This window comes from Aspergillus pseudonomiae, assembly GCF_009193645.1.
Source record: "Aspergillus pseudonomiae strain CBS 119388 unplaced genomic scaffold BDV37scaffold_63, whole genome shotgun sequence".
Lineage (NCBI taxonomy): Eukaryota > Fungi > Ascomycota > Eurotiomycetes > Eurotiales > Aspergillaceae > Aspergillus > Aspergillus pseudonomiae.
In genome coordinates, this window is record NW_022476055.1 from 109,163 (window position 1) to 127,450 (window position 18,288).

Genomic DNA, 18,288 nt, shown 5'->3' on the forward strand with positions numbered 1-18,288 from the left:
TCAGGGACTTGCACTCCCCTGATGCGATGCAATACGCTCCGTACAGTACGGTACGGCATATGATCCGGGTCTTCTTTCTGTTGCTGCCCCTCCGGACCATCATCCCTCCCCCACCTTTTCTTGCATTCTCACCCTCACCTTCTCCTCTTCTTCCTCCCCTTAGAGATTTTCTTTCTTGACCTTTTTACTTCCTCTCCACCCGTCTCCTCTACTCATCCTTTCTTTACACGCACTTTCCCTTGTTGACATAAACGACAATGGCTGCCGCTCAAGGATACCCTTTTCTTTGCTTGGAGAACCCTCTCCTCGGTACGTGAGGACTATTATCCTATCTGGCTTGATAGAAGCTGTAAAAATTGTGATCTGGGGACAATGCTAATGCAAGTACCTTTCCGATTGTAATATACAGATATCCAAGCTGTTGGGTATGTTACAGCCCTTCGCCATTGAAAATATTGTTGAAATATAGTACATGTACTGATACAGTACCGTATAGTGATGCTGCTCTTCTCCAGAAGTATGGTCTGAAGGACAACGATGCTATTCTCGCCGAGGATAAGCACATGGGCCTCTACGAGGAACTGCTGCAGAACCATGATGCTAAGTTGATTGCCGGTGGTGCCGCCCAGAACACTGCCCGTGGCGCTCAGGTATGGTCTGAACTATGTTTGAAATCTTCCCTTCTTTTTTTTTGATAATTCGTATATTAACTATAATGTCACCCGTTAGTACATTCTCCCCGACAACTCTGTTCTCTACATTGGATGTGTCGGCCGTGATAAGTATGCCGATATCCTGAAGGAAACCTGCACCAAGGCTGGTGTGCACACCGAGTACCGTGTGGATGATGCCCAGCCTACCGGCAAGTGCGGCGTGATCATCACTGGCCACAACCGTAGCATGTGCACCCACCTTGCTGCGGCTAATGAGTACAAGATTGAGCATCTTAAGCAGCCTCAAATTTGGTCTCTTGTTGAGAAGGCTCAGGTGTACTACGTTGGTGGCTATCACCTTACTGTGTGTGTGCCCGCTATCCAGGCTCTTGGCGAAGAGGCTGCTGCAAAGAACAAGGTATGCATTTCTGACGACTTACGGAATTCACCCTATGTAAATGTTCCTTCTCAATGGATTAGTACTAAATGTGCGCTCTCTTAGATCTTCATGCTCTCTCTTTCGGCCCCTTTCATCCCTGAGTTCTTCAAGGACCAGCTCGACAGTGTGCTGCCCTACACCGACTACACCTTCTGCAATGAGACTGAGGCTCGTGCTTACTCCAAGAGCCACCAATGGGGTACGGATGATGTCGTTGAGATCGCCAAGAAATTGGCTCAGCTGCCCAAGAAGAACACCAGCCGCCCCAGAGTCGCCATTGTGACTCAGGGTACTCTCCCTACCGTAGCTGCTACCGTCAAGCCCAACGGCGAAGTTGAGGTTAAGGAGTTCAGCGTGGTTGAGATCGCTAAGGACAAAATCAACGACACCAACGGCGCCGGGTAAGTGGGCCTTTTCCATCGAAAACATAAGCATGACTGATGTGACTTACAGTGATGCCTTCGCTGGTGGTTTCTGTGCTGGTGTTGTGCAAGGCAAGTCTCTTGAAGAGAGCATGGACATGGGCCAGTGGCTCGCCAGCCTTAGCATCCAAGAGTTGGGACCTTCGTAAGTAATTCCCTGATCATCCTTTGCGAGCCAATGCTTTTCACCAACACTAGCGGACGTCATTTGCTGGCTAGTACATTTGGCGGATTGCACGTCACCTCTCTGAGAATATGACTGTCTGACATAATGATTTAGCTTCCCCTTCCCCAAGAAGGCCTACGCTCCCACCAACCGATCGTAAATTATTCACGTTTCTATCCATAACACTTAAACAGCGCTGCAAGGATAGCATGCAGTGACAAAGAACTCTCTTTTTCTTTAGGATTCAACCTTCTAATACCCACTTGTCTTTTGACTTAACGTCTTAGACTTCTTTCCATCAACATCTTCTTGAGAGTTGCGCTCCCATTACTTGATGATTTTACGTGATAGACTGGAGTTGCAGATATGACGTTCTCAACAACGAGTTAATGATCCGCATATTTGGTTCGGTATACATACATAAATAAATCTATTACCATCTTCAACGATCTATGCTTGAATTCAGCTCGTAAGACTGGACACCAGGTCTCGAGATATCGTTTCTAAATGAATAGTCTCATTGGTACAGCTCTCTGACAGCTAAAAAGAAAGAGATAATCCAAATGAATCTGGGTAACTATAATTCGGCTCGTAATCCTTATCCCGACTCTTCGCCCCTATGACCAGAATGCGATTCCGCGAACGCATGAATCTGCAATATATGGTCTCCTTTCCGACTTCACGAATAAGTTGTAGAGCGCTTATTGAATACAGCCTATCCCCGATATTTCTCTAGTGAACATGGCTGTATCTTTAATACCAGCGGTCTAACGACAGCATGGCCAATGAGCCCACGCGGGAAATGTGACAGTGCACAAGCCTGCAGATGAAAAGCAGGATTTGATAGGTATGCTATGAACTGGACTAACCAATGGGAGCGAAGGGAGATGCTGCATAATCTCGCCACTGCACTTCCGACGCTCACAAATCGGAGCCAGGTTACCAAAGCTCGCACCCGCGTTTCCTGCGTGTATGCCTCTTATCTCAAAAACTCTCGGAGACTTGTTCCCCATGCTCATACCATCAAGAGATCAGTGTCACCCTCCATGTCCACAGGGAGGTGTTTGACCAATAGCACCGTACTGGGTGGCAGATTTGCGACTGCCGCCGAATCCAGAGCTGGGGTAACCCGCGCCTGAGGAGAGCGTGTTAGCGAGGAACGCATCATTTGCCCACGAGGCATTGGCCAAGCCACTTGAAAGGGGCTGGCTGGGTGCACCGAGGGGCGGCGGAGAGCTTGCAGCATCCAGTAGCCCTCTGTTGTCCCACCCCAAGCCAGAAAGACGGTGGTGCGAGGTGGGATTTGATGAGGGTATCCACGAGGATATGGAACTGGATCCATTCAGAGGGTTTTGCATCTGGGATTGGTGCATTAGACTCTGACGAAGTATGAGATCGTTCATAGCTGAGTCCTGGGATAGGTGATGGCTTGGGCTACCGATGCTTCCTGGTATCAGATGACCGGAATGTTGAATTGGGTGTTGCCCAAGGCCTGGTGGAGTCCTGGGAGAAGATGCATCGCCAACGTCTGGTGAGAGGCCCATGTTCCATATACTAGGGATACCAGGGAGGGAGGGTCGCGGTGCGTATGGCTGTGATGATGGGACCCTGGCTAGAGCAGCAGAATTTGCCATAGAGTGGCCAAGCCCAGGTGGAGCGATGGGGGTCTGACGAGCAGGAATGCTCTCTTCCCGGAATATTGAGTCCGTACTAGGATTGAAGATATGGCTGGAGCTGGGTTGCTCGTTGTTTTGTGGAAAGACGAGATGCTCCGGCAACGCTGGGGTATTTTCATAGCAGTCCGACTCAACCAAACGCTCCACACCCTCAACAATGCGGTGCATACTGGCTGACATCGACGCTGACTGAGAGCCCCCAAAAACACTTTTGGAATCGGTAGCGTAAGTTGGGTCTTGTGTTGTTCGTGGAATGTCCTCCCGTTCAATACTCGCTGAGGAAACCGTATGGTGATGTCCTGAGGGACTGGCAAAGAATTGAGACGGAAGCCCTTCCTCCTTGTAAATGAATGTCTTTTTGTCACCATCGTCGACTAGAGCTATGGGGATTTTCTGAAGGTAGAGAACGTATTAGCAGCCGATTCTAATAGACAGAGGGAGAATATTGCTGCATACATTGCTCACAACCATATCTAACCCATCGATTACGAATTCTCGAATTCGATAAAGCATCTCCATGTTTGGATGATTCCTTTCCACTCCTAGATCATTCATCCGAGGCTTTTGGCGGCCACTTGTATCCAAATATCTACGTGATGTAGCCTCTGTGTTTAGTGGCACAAAACACAGAGTCTCCTCATCTTCTTCCAAAAGATAGTCTATCTCCGGAAGGAGGACTACATCGAACGTGGATGCGAGAAGAGTCAGTGTGTTGGCGTATATTTTCCAGAACTCAGTTATTTGGACAGAAAGAGGTGTGTCTTTCTCCTCTTTATGAGCCACTAACTGATGGTTCACTGTAAGTAGCCAAGAGCTGTAGTTTCGAAGAGCAGGCAAAACACGTCGTGCAACAGCAGTGATCTTGTCAGGACCATTCTTTCCATCTTTATAGTTTGATTCTTCGACCGCGAACCGCTCCACTTCAGCCAATAGGATCTGAAGTAATGTAAAGAAGGTTTTCAAATTGATACGCTGGAAAAAGAGGCGTGCATTTGACACGGACTCTTCTGAAGCATAGGTTAAAGCGGCTCTTGCAATCGTCATACTTGGAGACTTACCATTGGAGCGTGTCCTAGAAAAATCTTCTGCGGAGATATTGACTAGACAGAATTTCTGTAAGGTGCCCTCTAGGGAACGCTCCTTCAAATCAACAGCGAGTTGATTCAATACCTCATTTTCAAGCTCCTCATGCTCGGGAAAATCCGTGCCTTTGTAACACTGAGCATGTAGATATACAAACCATGGAGCTAATGCTCTACCAGGAATACCAGCATCCTCGGGGCGAATCAGCTCTCTTTTAGCCCACAGGTTCCTAACCTTCCTAAACTCAATTTCTAGGTTGCCCTTAGCAGACGGATGAGGTTCCTGGGCGGCTAGTGCCCTATAGAGGTGATAAGTGGCCCGCAAGTGGTTACCATCGGCGAGGGCAATGACAGCCAATTGATTGTGCGAGGCTCCAGAGGCTGGATATATCACTGTGGCAAGATCATAATAACCTATGGCCGGACCCCAATTTCGGTCCTTGCCGACCAGTTCGGTTTCGCGGTAGCGTGAGAGATCGCCTAGACGGATAAGGGTCGCATGACATGACTGCAGAATACGTTTTCGAAGGTCCCCAACCGGTTGTACCGTGGAATCCTCCGCAGATAAATCTAACACAAAGGGTTGACTGAGTAAGGGAGTTTACGAGGGAGAGGGCGGGATTGCTCACTGTCAAAACTGAATTTCCGCGCAACGTTTTCAAGCTCCGGAATTCCCCCGAAATGCGACGACAATTGCTGGATGTATCCTCTATAGAACCGCTGACTTGTTTTGATGAATTCGAGATAATGTTTCTCAAGCTTTCGTCGCTCTACTGGTTTCTTCTTCTTTCCGTTTTGCTCGCGGAACTAAGTTGCGTGTGTGGTAAGTTAGATGAGTCTCATCGAGGGAGATTCCCAAAGCCCGAGTACTCACGCGAGAGAGTAATTTACGAAACCGATTGTTAATTTTGAGATGTGCATCCCAAAGGCGACTTTCCACGTCGATGGAGCGAGCGGCATCGAAGTCCTGGAGGATGGCATTCTGGCAAGCTGCGCGGAGTCTGCGATAATGGAGATTGTCAGAACAATGCGCATGAGAGACGAATCATCTAGTGACTGGATGGAGATAAACTGACTCAGAGAGGTAATGCGAGATTTCAGCAAATGTAGGCTCTTTCTCGGCAAGGCTCTTCAGAAGCTCTCTTTCGATGTCGAGCGCAATCCTGTACATTGCGGTTCAGAAAGTCGGGTTCATTTCTTTTCTGAAGAATATATGAGAATACTGACTGCCACGTATTCTGAAACGCGGACGCCATGCTCAGGAAGAGTGAAACGAAGCCCGTTGTCACTCCACCGTCGACTTCGCCCGTCAGATGGGTATGGCTGGCTGGAAGTCTGCGGGCGACGAGAGTAGTGAACGATCCATCAGTAGTATATACAGAACGGGTGGGTTGGCGCTGGTCGGAAGCAAAGGTCGAGAGTGATTGCACCGAGATGGGGGCGCCAAATGGTAATAGAACGAAGATAGTCTCCCACGCGCAGGAACGAAGAACGAGGGGTTCAAGCCGCTCGTTGCAAAGAAAATCCCAATATCACGGGAACTTCTGGACGGCGACCGAAAAAGACAGGCGTTGAATCGGATGAGATGTGGCTCCGTGGAGCGGTGATTGGTTTGCTTGGCTGTGGCTAGTGCGTGTCCAGGAACCGATTACAGTACAATACGGGATAGGACAGGACAGAACGTAATGGCTCATTCATTACAGACACTGTTTCGATGAGAGATTTCAATGATATCAAGATCCTCTTCCTTCTTGAATAGTGCCTCCAGAGATCACACGAGCTTTGATTTACACAAACCAGAATAAAACCTATCATAATTCCAATACGAATTTTGATGGACATACTTGGCAGAGTCGGCGAGAACACCTGATACATAGGTACCCAATGAGCCTTGCAGGAGACGCTTGCATAACATCCACCCAACCAGACGAGTGAACTATAAGAGCAATAGACAGCCAGCATGTCCAAGCGCTCCCGGAGCATCTCTAGATCCTCCTCTGTTGGCCAGCTTCCAGAGACCGGTTCAAGGTCCTCGTCGCCAGCATCTTCCATCACTTCTGTTGAACGACCCAGAAAACATCTATCCGACACCGCCAATTCTGGGATAGAAGTAATGCAATGCTCACTGCCGCCGCATCGGGAGACACTCTCGTTCCCCTCATATGATGACTACGAAGTTCATTACAAACAAACGCATGTTAACAGATGCACAGCGTGTGGGAAGAACTTTCCCACTGACCGTTTCTTGAATCTACATATTGAGGAGAACCATGATCCTTTGATTGCCGCGAAAAAAGACCGGGGAGAAAAGACTGTATGTTTCTATGATGTTGAGCAATTCGTTTGACAGCCCAAAGCTCTGGCTCACAATGCTCGGTCGGATATAGTACGGGTGTTTTATTGAAGATTGCGAGCGGAAATGCTCGACGCCGCAGAAACGCAGGATGCACTTGATAGATAAACATATGTTTCCCAAGGTAATTTGCTCGGGGGGGGGAACTAAGTTGGTGCACAGTGTCTGACATAGCTGAACCACAGACCTACAATTTTTACATAGTGAACGATGGTATAGACAAGCAGACCTCTATGCTGCGACCTGTGAACTCGCATAGACGTCGAATTTCGGCAACTCCAACTTCCCCACAGGAAGGTCGGCTTAGACACCGACAAAGCTCTCTATCTTATTCTAAACCAGTTCCTGGACAGGACATAGTCCCTCAGCCACAACCGGGTGAATCGGAAATAGCTCAGCTTGAGAGGTCAATGTCTGCTTTGCGATTTGTCCCAACGAGCGTTGCAAAAGGCCATGGTAGACGATCCAACTGATGAGAGGGAATCATATAACGAAGCAACGAATACAGATGGCTAAAATATACGTGCCGAGACTAGTGAGTATATAGAACAAGCCTATTTAATTCAAATTGAAAGACCTTCCGTAGGCGTTACACCATTATTGATAGAGACAAGCCTCTAAGGGCAGGCAAAAATAAACAAGGGAGAACATAAAGCGTGCAATCATCACTTTCTCAAGGGCGACTGAGAGCAAATGTAGGAGAAAGGGTAAAGTGAAAGGAAACAAATCATTGGTGTCAAAGCGTGATAATCATATCGCAACATTTTCTGCCTCCTTAACGAGAGCTTACAATTATATACATGATTAAGAGGTGAAGAGAATAAGTGATGGGGGGTATATAATAACATCACATATCATCCAGAGTAACACAAGAGTCAAGCTGCCATATCCCACTACTGATTCGGGCAGCACCAACTCCTTTATTGATGACCAGGTTAGCAACAGGAGAAGGTATAACTGGCGGAGACCGGACGCCTTGTGCTGGCTGGTGTTCATCCAGAGACATTACCGGCCAATGGGCAAATAGAGCAGGGACACATGCGTTTTGTAGCTAACAGGGCATGACGGGTGCTATCGCGGATTAGCTACCAGCCCTGCTAAACGCTTTATTCCAACGCAATCTCCCCGAACGGCTAGCGCGTGTACCAAGCCAGATAGATAATCAGAGCTGCGTTTCCAGAAGATCTGCATAAGCTTCCAAGCTCGACCCGACCAGGTCCACTATCGCCCAGCTTGTATTCCCTTTGAAGGTCCTCGCCCATACTCGTACAATGGCAATGCTGAGTTGCTTTGCCTTGTAGGGATTAGCCAGAAATTCCACATCAGGTGCGCCTGGAGGATCAACGGCCATGTCAGTCTCATCCATCATACTCTTAATCCACAAGAGCAACTTTCGCTCATGCTCCGACAGTCTTTGTTCAGCCTGCGTCACCGGTATAGAAAGTAACCAACGACTTAAAAGAAATGCACATTCCAGGCTACAAAGGGAGTGCTGAATACTCCAGAAAAATGAATGGGTCCGCGCTACGAAGTCTATCCCGAGGCGAACCGGGATGGAAAGTGCGTGCGCAGAATGCAGTAAAGCCATGATGAGGCGCGGGCTCCGTGCTACAGGCGGAGATTCACCTAGAGCCCTGGCGATCTGAATCGGGTCTTGGGTAATGAGGCGGCGGCAAGGACCTAAATCAACATGCAACCTGATATAGGCAAGCCCAAGAAGGGCAGTCGACGTGAATGCTATTGGGCCTGCCGGGTTTTGAGGGTCAATGCTCGATTCTGGAGTGCGCTTCCACAATGCTTTCCAAGCACTTAAAGAATTGTCCAAGGTGGACAAATCTTCATGCCTCAGGCTAGTGCCTTGCATCATTGGTGCAGATAGACAAAGCTGGCGGGCAAAGAAAATTTGTTGGATAAGGGCATGTATGAGAATATAATTCCCAAGCGGTGATATGGGTGTCGATGAATTTGATAAATTGGACTTGACGAATAGCTTAGCGAAAGCTTCTTGGAATGAAACTTCCGGCCCATGTCGCGAACGCATGACCCGCCGCCACTGGCTGGCGTTGTTGGCTTTCCAAACGTCGTGTGAGCATGGCATGTTTAGTTTCAACTCTGCGTTCAGGATCAACGGGGGAATGTTGTACATGATAGAGTGTAAATTAAAGAAGCAGTATACGATGAACTTTGTGCGCCTGTTACCTTCTCTTCGTACCCAGTCTTCCCAGTTGTTGGGATCAGCACTAGGAGGTGGCTCAATAAGTCCATGCTCTCTGACAAGTCGAGCCAGTGTGCTCTGAAGGGAAAGAATTTCCCGCAATAGCTCAGGATGTCTTTCCCATGAAGCAAACACTGTGAGCAGCAAGAATGTTCTGATTACTTCCATGTGAGCGTCCGAATCTTGGGGTGCGTAGCCCGAGGGCGAGTCGATCGGATGCGGGATGTGATGTTGCTGAAACGGGCTATTGGCATTATTTGACGGGGTAGAGGAGCCCCTCGAGTCATGAAAACCGGATGATGGAGAGACAAAATTCCACGAAGGGCACTGTACTTGCTTGCTGTCTCTTCTCTGGAGGCGCTGCAGAAGAATGGCTTTCGAGGCATGGAAAAGCTCGATTCCTCGATTGTTTTCAAATCGGTAATGAGATCCTGCGGCTGCTAATGCGAGAGTGAGCTCAGGGGAGCATTTTGCAACCGAAAGTGTCGGCACATGGAGAAATGGGAGGTGTTCATTTAGTCCGTTTATGTAGCCAGCGAAAAAGCGTGACAGAGCATGTCTCGATGGTGGGATGAAGCCCTTGGGGAGAATATAGGCAAATTCCTCAAGTTTTGAAAGAAAGACTTGACGATCTGTATTCGAAATATCCCAAGCTGGACGCGGACCTTCATCACCAAATACAAGACGATCATCAACGTCTTGCGGCTCTGGCTGTAGAGACGGTAGCCGAGATCCAAAATTAGAAAAGGACGGTGGCTCGTCGGCTGGGCCACGCGGATCGCCCATCATATCTGCACCAAGCCTCGCACTTTCACGAATAGGCGGCTTCGAGTCAATTGGTATATTTGCCGTCAGCATAGGCTCTTCCACCGACGAGAATACGCCAGAGTCCCAGTCAGAGGAGAGGCCAACGCTTTCCAAGAAGACGGTAAAGTCTTGGACGGGGTCGCCTAGGTCTGTGAGATCCAGGAAAGAAGGCTCAACACCATAATTGTCTGTGATTGCTCTCTCCGGGATTTGAGACAACGGCTGGGGAGGGCCTACGCTCTGTGAGGGCTTACGCATCGACTCGAGGCTTTCTTGCTGGCCCTCAAGAGCCACATGGCTAGCAGCATGAGAGAGCAGATTTAGATCGTACCCCCAGGATGGGTTGAAATGAGTTGTTTCGACTATTGGAGGAGGTTGGACCTGCACCTCTGGTGGGGGCTGCGGAACTGGTTGTGTTTGCACTGGGACGGCATCTGCAAGCTCTAGCATGCGCGACTCTTGGTGGGTCGGTTGTATTATGGATGACGGGGTCTGAGGGACATCATGATGACTATTGTTTCGGTGTTCGCGATTGGCTGCTGCTTCCGCTGGGTGAACTAGTCGCTCATGTCGTACGAGCAGATCGCTACAGACAAGTAAAGCTCGGGATTAGCGTGGATTAGACGTGTTCGAGGCGCGAAGTGTGTTCACCTTCTTGCAAAAGATTTGGAGCATATGTCACATGAAAAGGGCTTTTCTTTCGTATCTGTAGGTAAACGATTAACACAGTGCACATCGCAGAGGCAGATGCCAATTTGGGACGTCTTCAGGGTTACTCAACGTGTGCGGAGATGGCGTTGGAGATGCTCCAGACGCGCAAAAGACCTGCTGCAATATTCGCAAGACAGGGACTTCCGGTTGGCGGGAGTAGACTTCTTTCTCACTTTCCCAGGGGAAGTTCTCTCGTCCTCCATAGCGAATTGCCTTGGAATTGGAGCATTTGTCCTTTGATGGATAACCTGCGAGCGGGGAAGAAAAACTGTGGGGTTGTCATGAGGGGGTTTTGCGAGGGGGGTCACGTGGCTGCCGCGGACGTTGGACTCTTGTTGTCTGATCATCAAAGCCCTAAAGTCACCATTACCTTTTTAAGTTGTCTGGATAGTAACTCGGTCACGAGTCAGTGAAGTTTCCCGTGGAGGCTGGGATACATCACCAAATTGAGCTATAGATTCCGTGTGGTGGATTACGGAAGAATGAAGCCTCTGAACTATTCCGAGGTCTGATTGAGGAGAGAGGAATAAAACAATCGTGGTTGTCGGTAGGTCTCTTGGGTAAGGATTGGAATACTAATGGACGCAGATACACTCCGCCCTCCCCACTGGTGCGGAGATATTTGCTTTTAATACAACCTTCGCATCATACACTTACGTCTCCTCACCAGTGACCAGAGTTACTTACTCCTAACTTATTTAAAGGAAAGAGGGGGTTTACTGGATTTAATCACCGGAACTTGTTCGACATATACATCCATGTTGGCAAATTGAAATAGTATAACACCATGCTATCCAACAATGGTTGGATTTTGTTCATAGTTATAATAAAGCAACAGGAGGGGATGAACCCTATCTAAAGTAAATGTACGCTGTGCTCAGTCCGATATAGAAACTACAACAGTAGTGTTAAAGAACAAAAAATGGGGAAGTAATAAAAAGAAGTAAAAAGAGGTTTCCAGTAAAAGAAACTAGAATAGAAAATTCGCATGCTTCGGAAGTGGAATGAATGTTGGACTACTCTGTACATTAGAAGACGGATCATGGATGATTGATCCATACTAGGTATTCATTTTCTTATCAAACCACTAAAACTATCTGTTGGCGTGCATAAGTTCGTCAAGCCTTTTTTTTTTTTTTGGTTAAATACCTCCTCAACCTGAACACTAGATCCTGCCTAATTTCTTAGTGTCACTTTATTGCTCGTCACCTTTTTCATAAGCCACTCGGGACGAGCAAAGAAACTGGCCATGTCCACCGTTAGCATTAAAACATGTCAAGAATAATAGCAACGGCTTCCTGCTGGCTTTCTATTGTACACTGCTTTCAACGGCATTTGCATTGCGATTCTTGCCGCTGCCTTAAATGAACCTCATTGTTCATTGCCCTGCCTATACGCCTGACTCCCTGCAAATGGTCTGCTTCTAATAGTATTTAGACTTGTTGATTATGCCTCAAGATCTTAGAGGTTCAGCCATTGAAGCTTTCTGGACTGGTACCTCCTTCCTGCTCAACAAAACGGCATTCCAGCTTACATTTTGGTCTTCATCGGAAACTTTTGGTCGCAAGCATCTTGTCATACTTTCGCCTGTCCTCTTTACTGTTGGATCAACTGTCGCTGTTGTATCGAAGAACTTTTGCTACAGTATATGTAGGGCGAAGTGTTCAGGGCTCTGCTGGTGGAGGTATCATCAGCTTAGCCAAGAACATCATTGCCGATCTCGTACCTTTACACGAGCGAGGGACATCGTTTGCTTTTCAAAGCGCCGTATGGACTACTGGATCAGTTACCGATCCAGTAATAGATGGTGATTTCGTGGAGGCTGCTTCCTGGACTTAGATTCTCTATATCAATATTCTTACCCGCTGCATTGGATTGCTTACAGTTCACATTCTTAAACCCGAGGAATATGCCTGGATATATTTTCTCAAGAATTTTTCAATTTGATTAGTTTGGCATCCTTCTTCCGACTGCTTCCAGTACGAAATTTCTGTTGGTCATTTTTGAGGGAACGTGACATTCCCATGATCCTCTTGGTAAACTGTTGTACCTCTGGTGCTAGGTAGAGTGGGACTCTACGAGGCTAAAATACCGCCGAAATCGATTCTTCGACTCGTCAATTTCAAGCAGTACACAGCATTGGTTTGTACCTGGGAACGTTTATTCACAGTGTTATATGGGCGGTTATGACAGGGTCGGCATTTATTGGGCCCGTGACGAGCCTTTTGACAGAAGGGCTGGATACCAATGAGTAACAAGAACCAGCGCAATAGCTTGACGGAAAATGCGGCCCGTTGCCGTATTCTCCAGTAGTTTGAATGCGTTTGCACGGACACCTGACACACTATTATTGTTTCCTAACAAGGGAATCAGCAGGGAACGTCCACACGTTCTAACCTCATGCAACTCTAGGACTGGTTCGGCTTGAACCTCTTGGAGTTTATCTCATTGCGGTGTCCTGCTCCGGAGTATATGCTGGCTTACTCGAAAGCAGCGAGTATCTGATGCTATTACTGCACTTCTTTGTATATAATACTGTCTCCCTGACACACATACAGTAGGTGAGCTATTTAATCAGATGATAAGGTAAATCTAGATGATTATTACTACGACATCAAGGCCCTTTGAAATTGACGTTAACTGTTCTCGGGTGATTACACAATCTGCAATAGATCGCTTAATTCGGAGCCAGAGATTAGAACTGAGATGCCTATCCGCGTTGTATGGAATAAATGGCGAAGTTCTCCGCATCTACTGTTGGCTTGTTACAGAACCCCACCAAAAACAACACCAGGCCAATTGTACCACACCCACCAGGATAAGAATAGGTACATTCTCTAACATCCAACCGATATTAAATATTGCTATAAAGGACGCACCTCATAATGGAACCAGTAGTCGTCAGCTGCTTTCGCACTGCTTACTTTTATATCAATCACTTCGAGTAAGTCCCATTGAATTTGAACATATACCTAAGATGACTAGAGCTGACCTGCAGGAATGAGCAATCGCATTGTTCTCTGTGGATAAATGGGTTACTAGATACCTAGTACTGTTTCTATTGTGCTTCTTTCAATCTATGTTGTTGTACAGAGTAGTGCCGCTTTTATAAATCAGGAGTAGCCCGAAATTGTGGATAAACATAATTAGATACTGGTGTGTGCGTGCGCGGAGCAGTTGATGATCGAACCTATCGATGAACCCCAGGTTTATTGATGGATGGAATGTTGTTAGTATTGTAGTACTAGTAATTTAACAAAACCTTTCCTGCCTATTCAGCTACTTGGAAGAATATATGAAGAAGCAGCCAAACTTGTAACACATTCAATTTCATTTAAAAAGGGGTACACCAGAAAAAAAAATAATAATAGAAAAATAATTAAGCAATTGCTCGGCTATTCACCGATTTGAAGGTCACAGAAACCATGGAACCAGAGTAGAAGCGACGGCGTCAACCACCTAAGAATAGTGCAAAAGTTGGATGCCGCCACTAAACTGGTAAAGGGCAAGAAGCCTAAGGCTCGGAAGAGAGCAGCTGATGGCCCGTTGTTTCAGATCGGGCCCCTTGACAGCCTATCATCCGGCGCGGCGTGTTTGAGGAGATCCCACACAGTGCACATGTCGGAGGAGCCCATCGTTCGCCCCCCCCTCCGATCGGGCCCAGACAGATACCAAGTCTGTAACGAGACTAGACGGTTTTAGATACCAGCAAAAACCTTAAGGTGAGAGAGCACGGCAACAGTTGTTGCTTTCCTCCCTCTCCGCCACGTTCCCTTCGCCATCTAGTTCCCAAAGGGATCACCAGTTACTATCCATCGCCCTTCTCCGACCCTTGAGCGCTATCCCACCTCATCTCACCTCTCCTTCCCCTCTTATCATCCCTCCGCTAGTGGGAGCGTTATCGCTGATAACCTCCGATCGTGAACCTTCCACAGAGTGCAGTCCAACCTTGGCACGGACGAGAGGATTGATCCTGTGGGGGTTGGTTGCGGTTCACGTTCACGGTACAGTTGCTGTTGTGTTGACCTTGGTACGAACCCATTTTTTGTGTTTGGACCCTCATCTCGTTTTCTTCTATATTTGGAAATCTGTACTCGCTTGATCCTTATCTTCGTCTGTCATCCCCCTTTTAGGAAATTGATGGAGCTAATTTGTGCCTGGAACCCTGCAGGCTGCTCTGTATCATGCATTAGACTATTCTGGACGTCTGCTGGGACTTGACGTTTCCACAACGCCGCACGAGCCAATTCCTCGCCAGTTACACAGGGGCAAAGCATAAGGGGTGACATTTACTTGCAGACGGGATCTATAGGTATCGCCGGACGATTGGGACGACGCTCTACGGTTGCTTCCCCCCTTCAACCATGCTCGCAAAGACTACGTACTCTTCTCCGCTGGGGATCTCCACATCCCAGACACCAACATCTTACCACTCTGGGCCATCCCAGAAAGCAATCTTTACAACGCATCAAGATGGAATGTCATTCACGAGCCCCACGGAGTCGGAGTTCTCGGAAGCACAGGATGGACTTGAGGCAGTCAGGTACGTTGTTCATGTACTGTTGAGAGAAGAGTATTGCAGGAAGCTGACACCACGATAGGTCTTGGGACGAGAAGCAGGTCATAACGTGGTTACATAGCATCAAGTGTGGGCAATATGAATCCTTGTTCAAAGGTAGCTCCTGAATCCCACTTTTGTTACAGTCGCGCGATAAACAGACGCTGACAGCATATAGCGAACAACTTCAATGGCAACAATCTTATCGAGTGTGACCAGAAGATTCTGCAAGAGATGGGTATTAAAAAAGTCGGTGATCGGGTACGCATCTTCGTCGCTATAAAGCAGCTCAGGAACAAATCTGTTGCCAACCGAAAACAAAGGAATATTGTAGGTTACTATATTGCGTGTTAGGAGCTCTTTGCTGATCCGATGTAGGATCAATTGGCCGCTCTCGAGTCAGCATATACACCCGCCTCATCCCAATCCAGTCGTCCCTCAATTGGCCGCCAACCGACTTTGAATAATCGTCGTTTCTCTCATACTGCTGATAATGCCCATGGCTACAAACCATCGTCGCGGCCAGGATCGCCCTTGCGGGCCCAACGTTATGTCGCTAGCCCGATGGAGAGCGCTCGTAAGGAACAAGGGCAAGGCTACTTCGGTCAAAACTCCTCTGGTAGTTCCGGTGCCAGTCGAAACCCACCGACCCCTAACGAGGCGCAGAGGAGTCATTTGAGACAAAACCCTAGCATTGATGGCCTGACAATGGGGTCTCTTCCCCCAAACTCGCCAGTTATTAGAATAATCTATACTGGCGGACAGACCAAAGTATTGAACATCAAACATTGCACGACGGCCGATGAAATCATACAGTGTGTGCTCAAGAAGCTGCAACTTCCTGAGCATCAATATCGGAACTACTGCTTCTATGTGCTCGATGGCCTGGAGCCAAACCCGTCAAACTGCAGGAGGCTGGCGGATCATGAGCTTATGGAAATTTGCGAAAGCAACCAGAAATCTGAGCGTGGCCGCCTAATACTACGGAAGATTCATGCTGGAGAGCCAGCCACGGACGAGCTTCGGCGTGCCTCTCAACTCGCCATTGATGAAAGCCAAGCGACACATATCAACGCCCTGAATAGCTCAAATCCACGTACACAGTTCAAGATTCAACAACTCACCGGTGAGCCATGGCATAATATAAAACAACCGATTTCACCCATGTCTGCTCGACATCAGAATTCGAGTGAGCATGATTTGCAAGTTCTGAATACGGAGCGACACGCCGTATCCAAATTACGATCGTTCTTTGGTGCTCGACCACCTAGCGAGATGATTATTCACGAGATCACATCTTACTTCCCTAGTCACCACCGGGAAGATATTGAGAAGACCATGCGCATGTCAATTCGGAGGTCACAGCGCCTGAGCCGCGCAGCAAGTCGATTGAGTGTCGTTAGCAATACAAGTTACGCATCCAGCTTAAGAGATGCACCTCCTATCCCCAGTATTGCAGATACTTGGCTTAATACTGGTGCTCAACCCACTCGCGCTTCGAGGCCTCTGTCAGTTTCCAAGTTCAGCCTACCTCAAGCAACGTATAGAGATTCTATCGCGTCAAGCCCCCTTCAACCGCTTCAGGAAGAGTCTCCCATTGAGCCAAATCGCAAATCATACGTTTCTTTCGATAGTGGTTCTGACGATCCCAGTACATCTCGTCAGAGCCTCGTGGATGAGAATGCAAGCGTTGCTGCAACTGACGGAGGCTCACTCAATGAACGACTGAGCGTTCTAGTTGCTGAAGATGGTGAAGAGGAAGATGATGGTCTTAATGACTTTCTCGCTGGAAACAACTTCGCACCCAAGAATTGGATGAAAGGCTCTTTGATTGGTGAAGGATCTTTTGGAAGTGTGTTTTTGGCCTTGCATGCGATCACTGGAGAGCTTATGGCGGTCAAGCAAGTTGAGATACCATCGGCAACCAAAGGCACAGAATTCGACAAACGGAAGAACAGCATGGTTACCGCACTTAAACATGAAATTGAACTCCTGCAAGGGCTTCACCACCCAAATATTGTCCAGTATCTCGGTACCGCTGCTGATGACCAGTATTTGAATATCTTCCTGGAATACGTTCCCGGTGGATCTATTGCTACAATGCTCAAGCAATACAACACTTTCCAAGAACCTCTAATCAAGAATTTTGTACGACAGATACTTGCAGGTCTCTCGTACCTGCACAGCCGTGATATTATACATCGCGACATCAAGGGTGCAAACATTCTTGTGGACAACAAAGGTGGTATCAAGATCTCGGATTTCGGTATCTCCAAACGGGTGGAAGCTTCTACAGTCCTTGGCTCTCGGGCCAGCGGCACAGGGGGTGGTCATCTACACCGACCGTCGCTGCAGGGTAGCGTATATTGGATGGCACCAGAAGTTGTTCGACAGACCGCCCACACCAAGAAAGCAGACATTTGGAGCTTAGGATGCCTGGTTGTGGAGATGTTTATAGGCGCTCACCCTTTCCCTGACTGCAGTCAGCTGCAGGCCATTTTCGCTATTGGTAGCAACAAAGCCAGACCACCTGCGCCAGAGCATGCAAGCAAGGATGCTGTTGCATTCCTAGACATGACATTCCAGGTTGACTATGAGCAACGGCCGAGTGCTGACGAGCTTTTGAAGTGTCAGTTCCTCGCCACGCCAATTGCGTGAAACCAGTCCGTCTGTATGTGGAAAGTAAAAAAGAAACAGAAAAAATATTTTGCAGTGTCTGATTGAGATTGAGGAATACCCCAGGCTTATATGCCGCTAAGCACTTTGAGATTTTAAGATCTATGAATTTTTGAATGCTTGTGCTTTATTATCATTCTTTGGTTACTCCACCATTCCCCAGTATCGCAGACTTTCTGGACATTCAATTCTCTGGGTTACCCCAACCAGCCCAGTTATAATTTCATTGTCGACATGATGAAATGATGTTGTATAGAACTGAACATAAAGTGTTCGAAATTCACGAACTTCAACTATTCTATTCTTATATTTTAATTAGCGGGGCTCTGTCCTGGCAGATCTGAGGGATCTTAATGATATACCTATATATGTTCCTTGTTTTTAGAGATATCAAGGACATTCGATCCAGTCCACAAGTGAGGGGGTAGATGTCTAATACTATATCTGGATGGTCAAACGACCACCAAAGCGGATGGGATAATGTGCAATAAAGGTTCTAATGATATAGAGCATATTTTACATGAATTTAA

At 47.6% G+C, this 18,288-nt stretch overlaps 5 protein-coding genes across 5 annotated transcripts; 3 read left to right on the plus strand and 2 right to left on the minus strand.

The window, feature by feature from the left end:
- The first annotated feature begins 103 nt into the window (after window positions 1-103).
- BDV37DRAFT_180186 (adenosine kinase) lies at window positions 104-2,304 on the plus strand. The gene is made up of 7 exons (XM_032079467.1): window positions 104-309; window positions 410-425; window positions 497-650; window positions 730-1,071; window positions 1,156-1,493; window positions 1,546-1,659; window positions 1,795-2,304. The coding sequence occupies exons 1-7, from the start codon at window positions 258-260 to the stop codon at window positions 1,838-1,840; spliced, it is 1,062 nt and encodes a 353-aa protein (XP_031938808.1). The 5' UTR covers window positions 104-257; the 3' UTR covers window positions 1,841-2,304.
- BDV37DRAFT_180194 (uncharacterized protein) lies at window positions 2,123-5,954 on the minus strand. Its single transcript, XM_032079468.1, has 7 exons — window positions 5,666-5,954; window positions 5,515-5,601; window positions 5,313-5,439; window positions 5,068-5,245; window positions 4,415-5,008; window positions 3,813-4,363; window positions 2,123-3,749 (listed from the first exon to the last, which is right to left on the minus strand). The coding sequence occupies exons 1-7, from the start codon at window positions 5,692-5,694 to the stop codon at window positions 2,718-2,720; spliced, it is 2,598 nt and encodes an 865-aa protein (XP_031938809.1). The 5' UTR covers window positions 5,695-5,954; the 3' UTR covers window positions 2,123-2,717.
- Window positions 5,955-6,274: 320 nt separating this feature from the next.
- On the plus strand, window positions 6,275-7,336 carry BDV37DRAFT_254829 (uncharacterized protein). The gene is made up of 3 exons (XM_032082676.1): window positions 6,275-6,752; window positions 6,826-6,915; window positions 6,977-7,336. The coding sequence occupies exons 1-3, from the start codon at window positions 6,399-6,401 to the stop codon at window positions 7,262-7,264; spliced, it is 732 nt and encodes a 243-aa protein (XP_031938810.1). The 5' UTR covers window positions 6,275-6,398; the 3' UTR covers window positions 7,265-7,336.
- A 617-nt stretch (window positions 7,337-7,953) lies between these two features.
- On the minus strand, window positions 7,954-10,727 carry BDV37DRAFT_273624 (uncharacterized protein; the record flags this gene model as incomplete). The annotated part of the gene is made up of 3 exons (XM_032085093.1): window positions 7,954-10,399; window positions 10,465-10,519; window positions 10,628-10,727. The coding sequence occupies 3 exons, from the start codon at window positions 10,725-10,727 to the stop codon at window positions 7,954-7,956; spliced, it is 2,601 nt and encodes an 866-aa protein (XP_031938811.1).
- Window positions 10,728-14,196: 3,469 nt separating this feature from the next.
- BDV37DRAFT_180246 (STE11 family mitogen-activated protein kinase kinase kinase) lies at window positions 14,197-18,287 on the plus strand. Its single transcript, XM_032079469.1, has 5 exons — window positions 14,197-14,554; window positions 14,696-15,067; window positions 15,126-15,199; window positions 15,261-15,412; window positions 15,461-18,287. The coding sequence occupies exons 2-5, from the start codon at window positions 14,889-14,891 to the stop codon at window positions 17,738-17,740; spliced, it is 2,685 nt and encodes an 894-aa protein (XP_031938812.1). The 5' UTR covers window positions 14,197-14,554; window positions 14,696-14,888; the 3' UTR covers window positions 17,741-18,287.
- Window position 18,288: the final 1 nt, after the last annotated feature.

Bases quoted from the DNA above. Each gene is read 5' to 3' on its own strand.
- BDV37DRAFT_180194 (XM_032079468.1), bottom strand. From the start codon at position 5,694: ATGGCGTCCGCGTTTCAGAATACGTGGCA. The intron at 5,440-5,514 runs GTCAGTTTATCT...CCATTATCGCAG, and splicing joins ATCTCGCATTACCTCTCTGA to ACTCCGCGCAGCTTGCCAGA. The intron at 5,246-5,312 runs GTGAGTACTCGG...CACGCAACTTAG, and splicing joins TTCGTAAATTACTCTCTCGC to TTCCGCGAGCAAAACGGAAA.
- BDV37DRAFT_254829 (XM_032082676.1), top strand. From the start codon at position 6,399: ATGTCCAAGCGCTCCCGGAGCATCTCTAGATCCTCCTCTGTTGGCCAG. The intron at 6,753-6,825 runs GTATGTTTCTAT...GGTCGGATATAG, and splicing joins AAGACCGGGGAGAAAAGACT to TACGGGTGTTTTATTGAAGA. The intron at 6,916-6,976 runs GTAATTTGCTCG...GCTGAACCACAG, and splicing joins ATAAACATATGTTTCCCAAG to ACCTACAATTTTTACATAGT.
- BDV37DRAFT_180186 (XM_032079467.1), top strand. From the start codon at position 258: ATGGCTGCCGCTCAAGGATACCCTTTTCTTTGCTTGGAGAACCCTCTC. The intron at 651-729 runs GTATGGTCTGAA...GTCACCCGTTAG, and splicing joins ACACTGCCCGTGGCGCTCAG to TACATTCTCCCCGACAACTC. The intron at 1,494-1,545 runs GTAAGTGGGCCT...TGTGACTTACAG, and splicing joins AACGACACCAACGGCGCCGG to TGATGCCTTCGCTGGTGGTT.
- BDV37DRAFT_180246 (XM_032079469.1), top strand. From the start codon at position 14,889: ATGCTCGCAAAGACTACGTACTCTTCTCCGCTGGGGATCTCCACATCC. The intron at 15,068-15,125 runs GTACGTTGTTCA...ACACCACGATAG, and splicing joins GATGGACTTGAGGCAGTCAG to GTCTTGGGACGAGAAGCAGG. The intron at 15,200-15,260 runs GTAGCTCCTGAA...GACAGCATATAG, and splicing joins ATATGAATCCTTGTTCAAAG to CGAACAACTTCAATGGCAAC.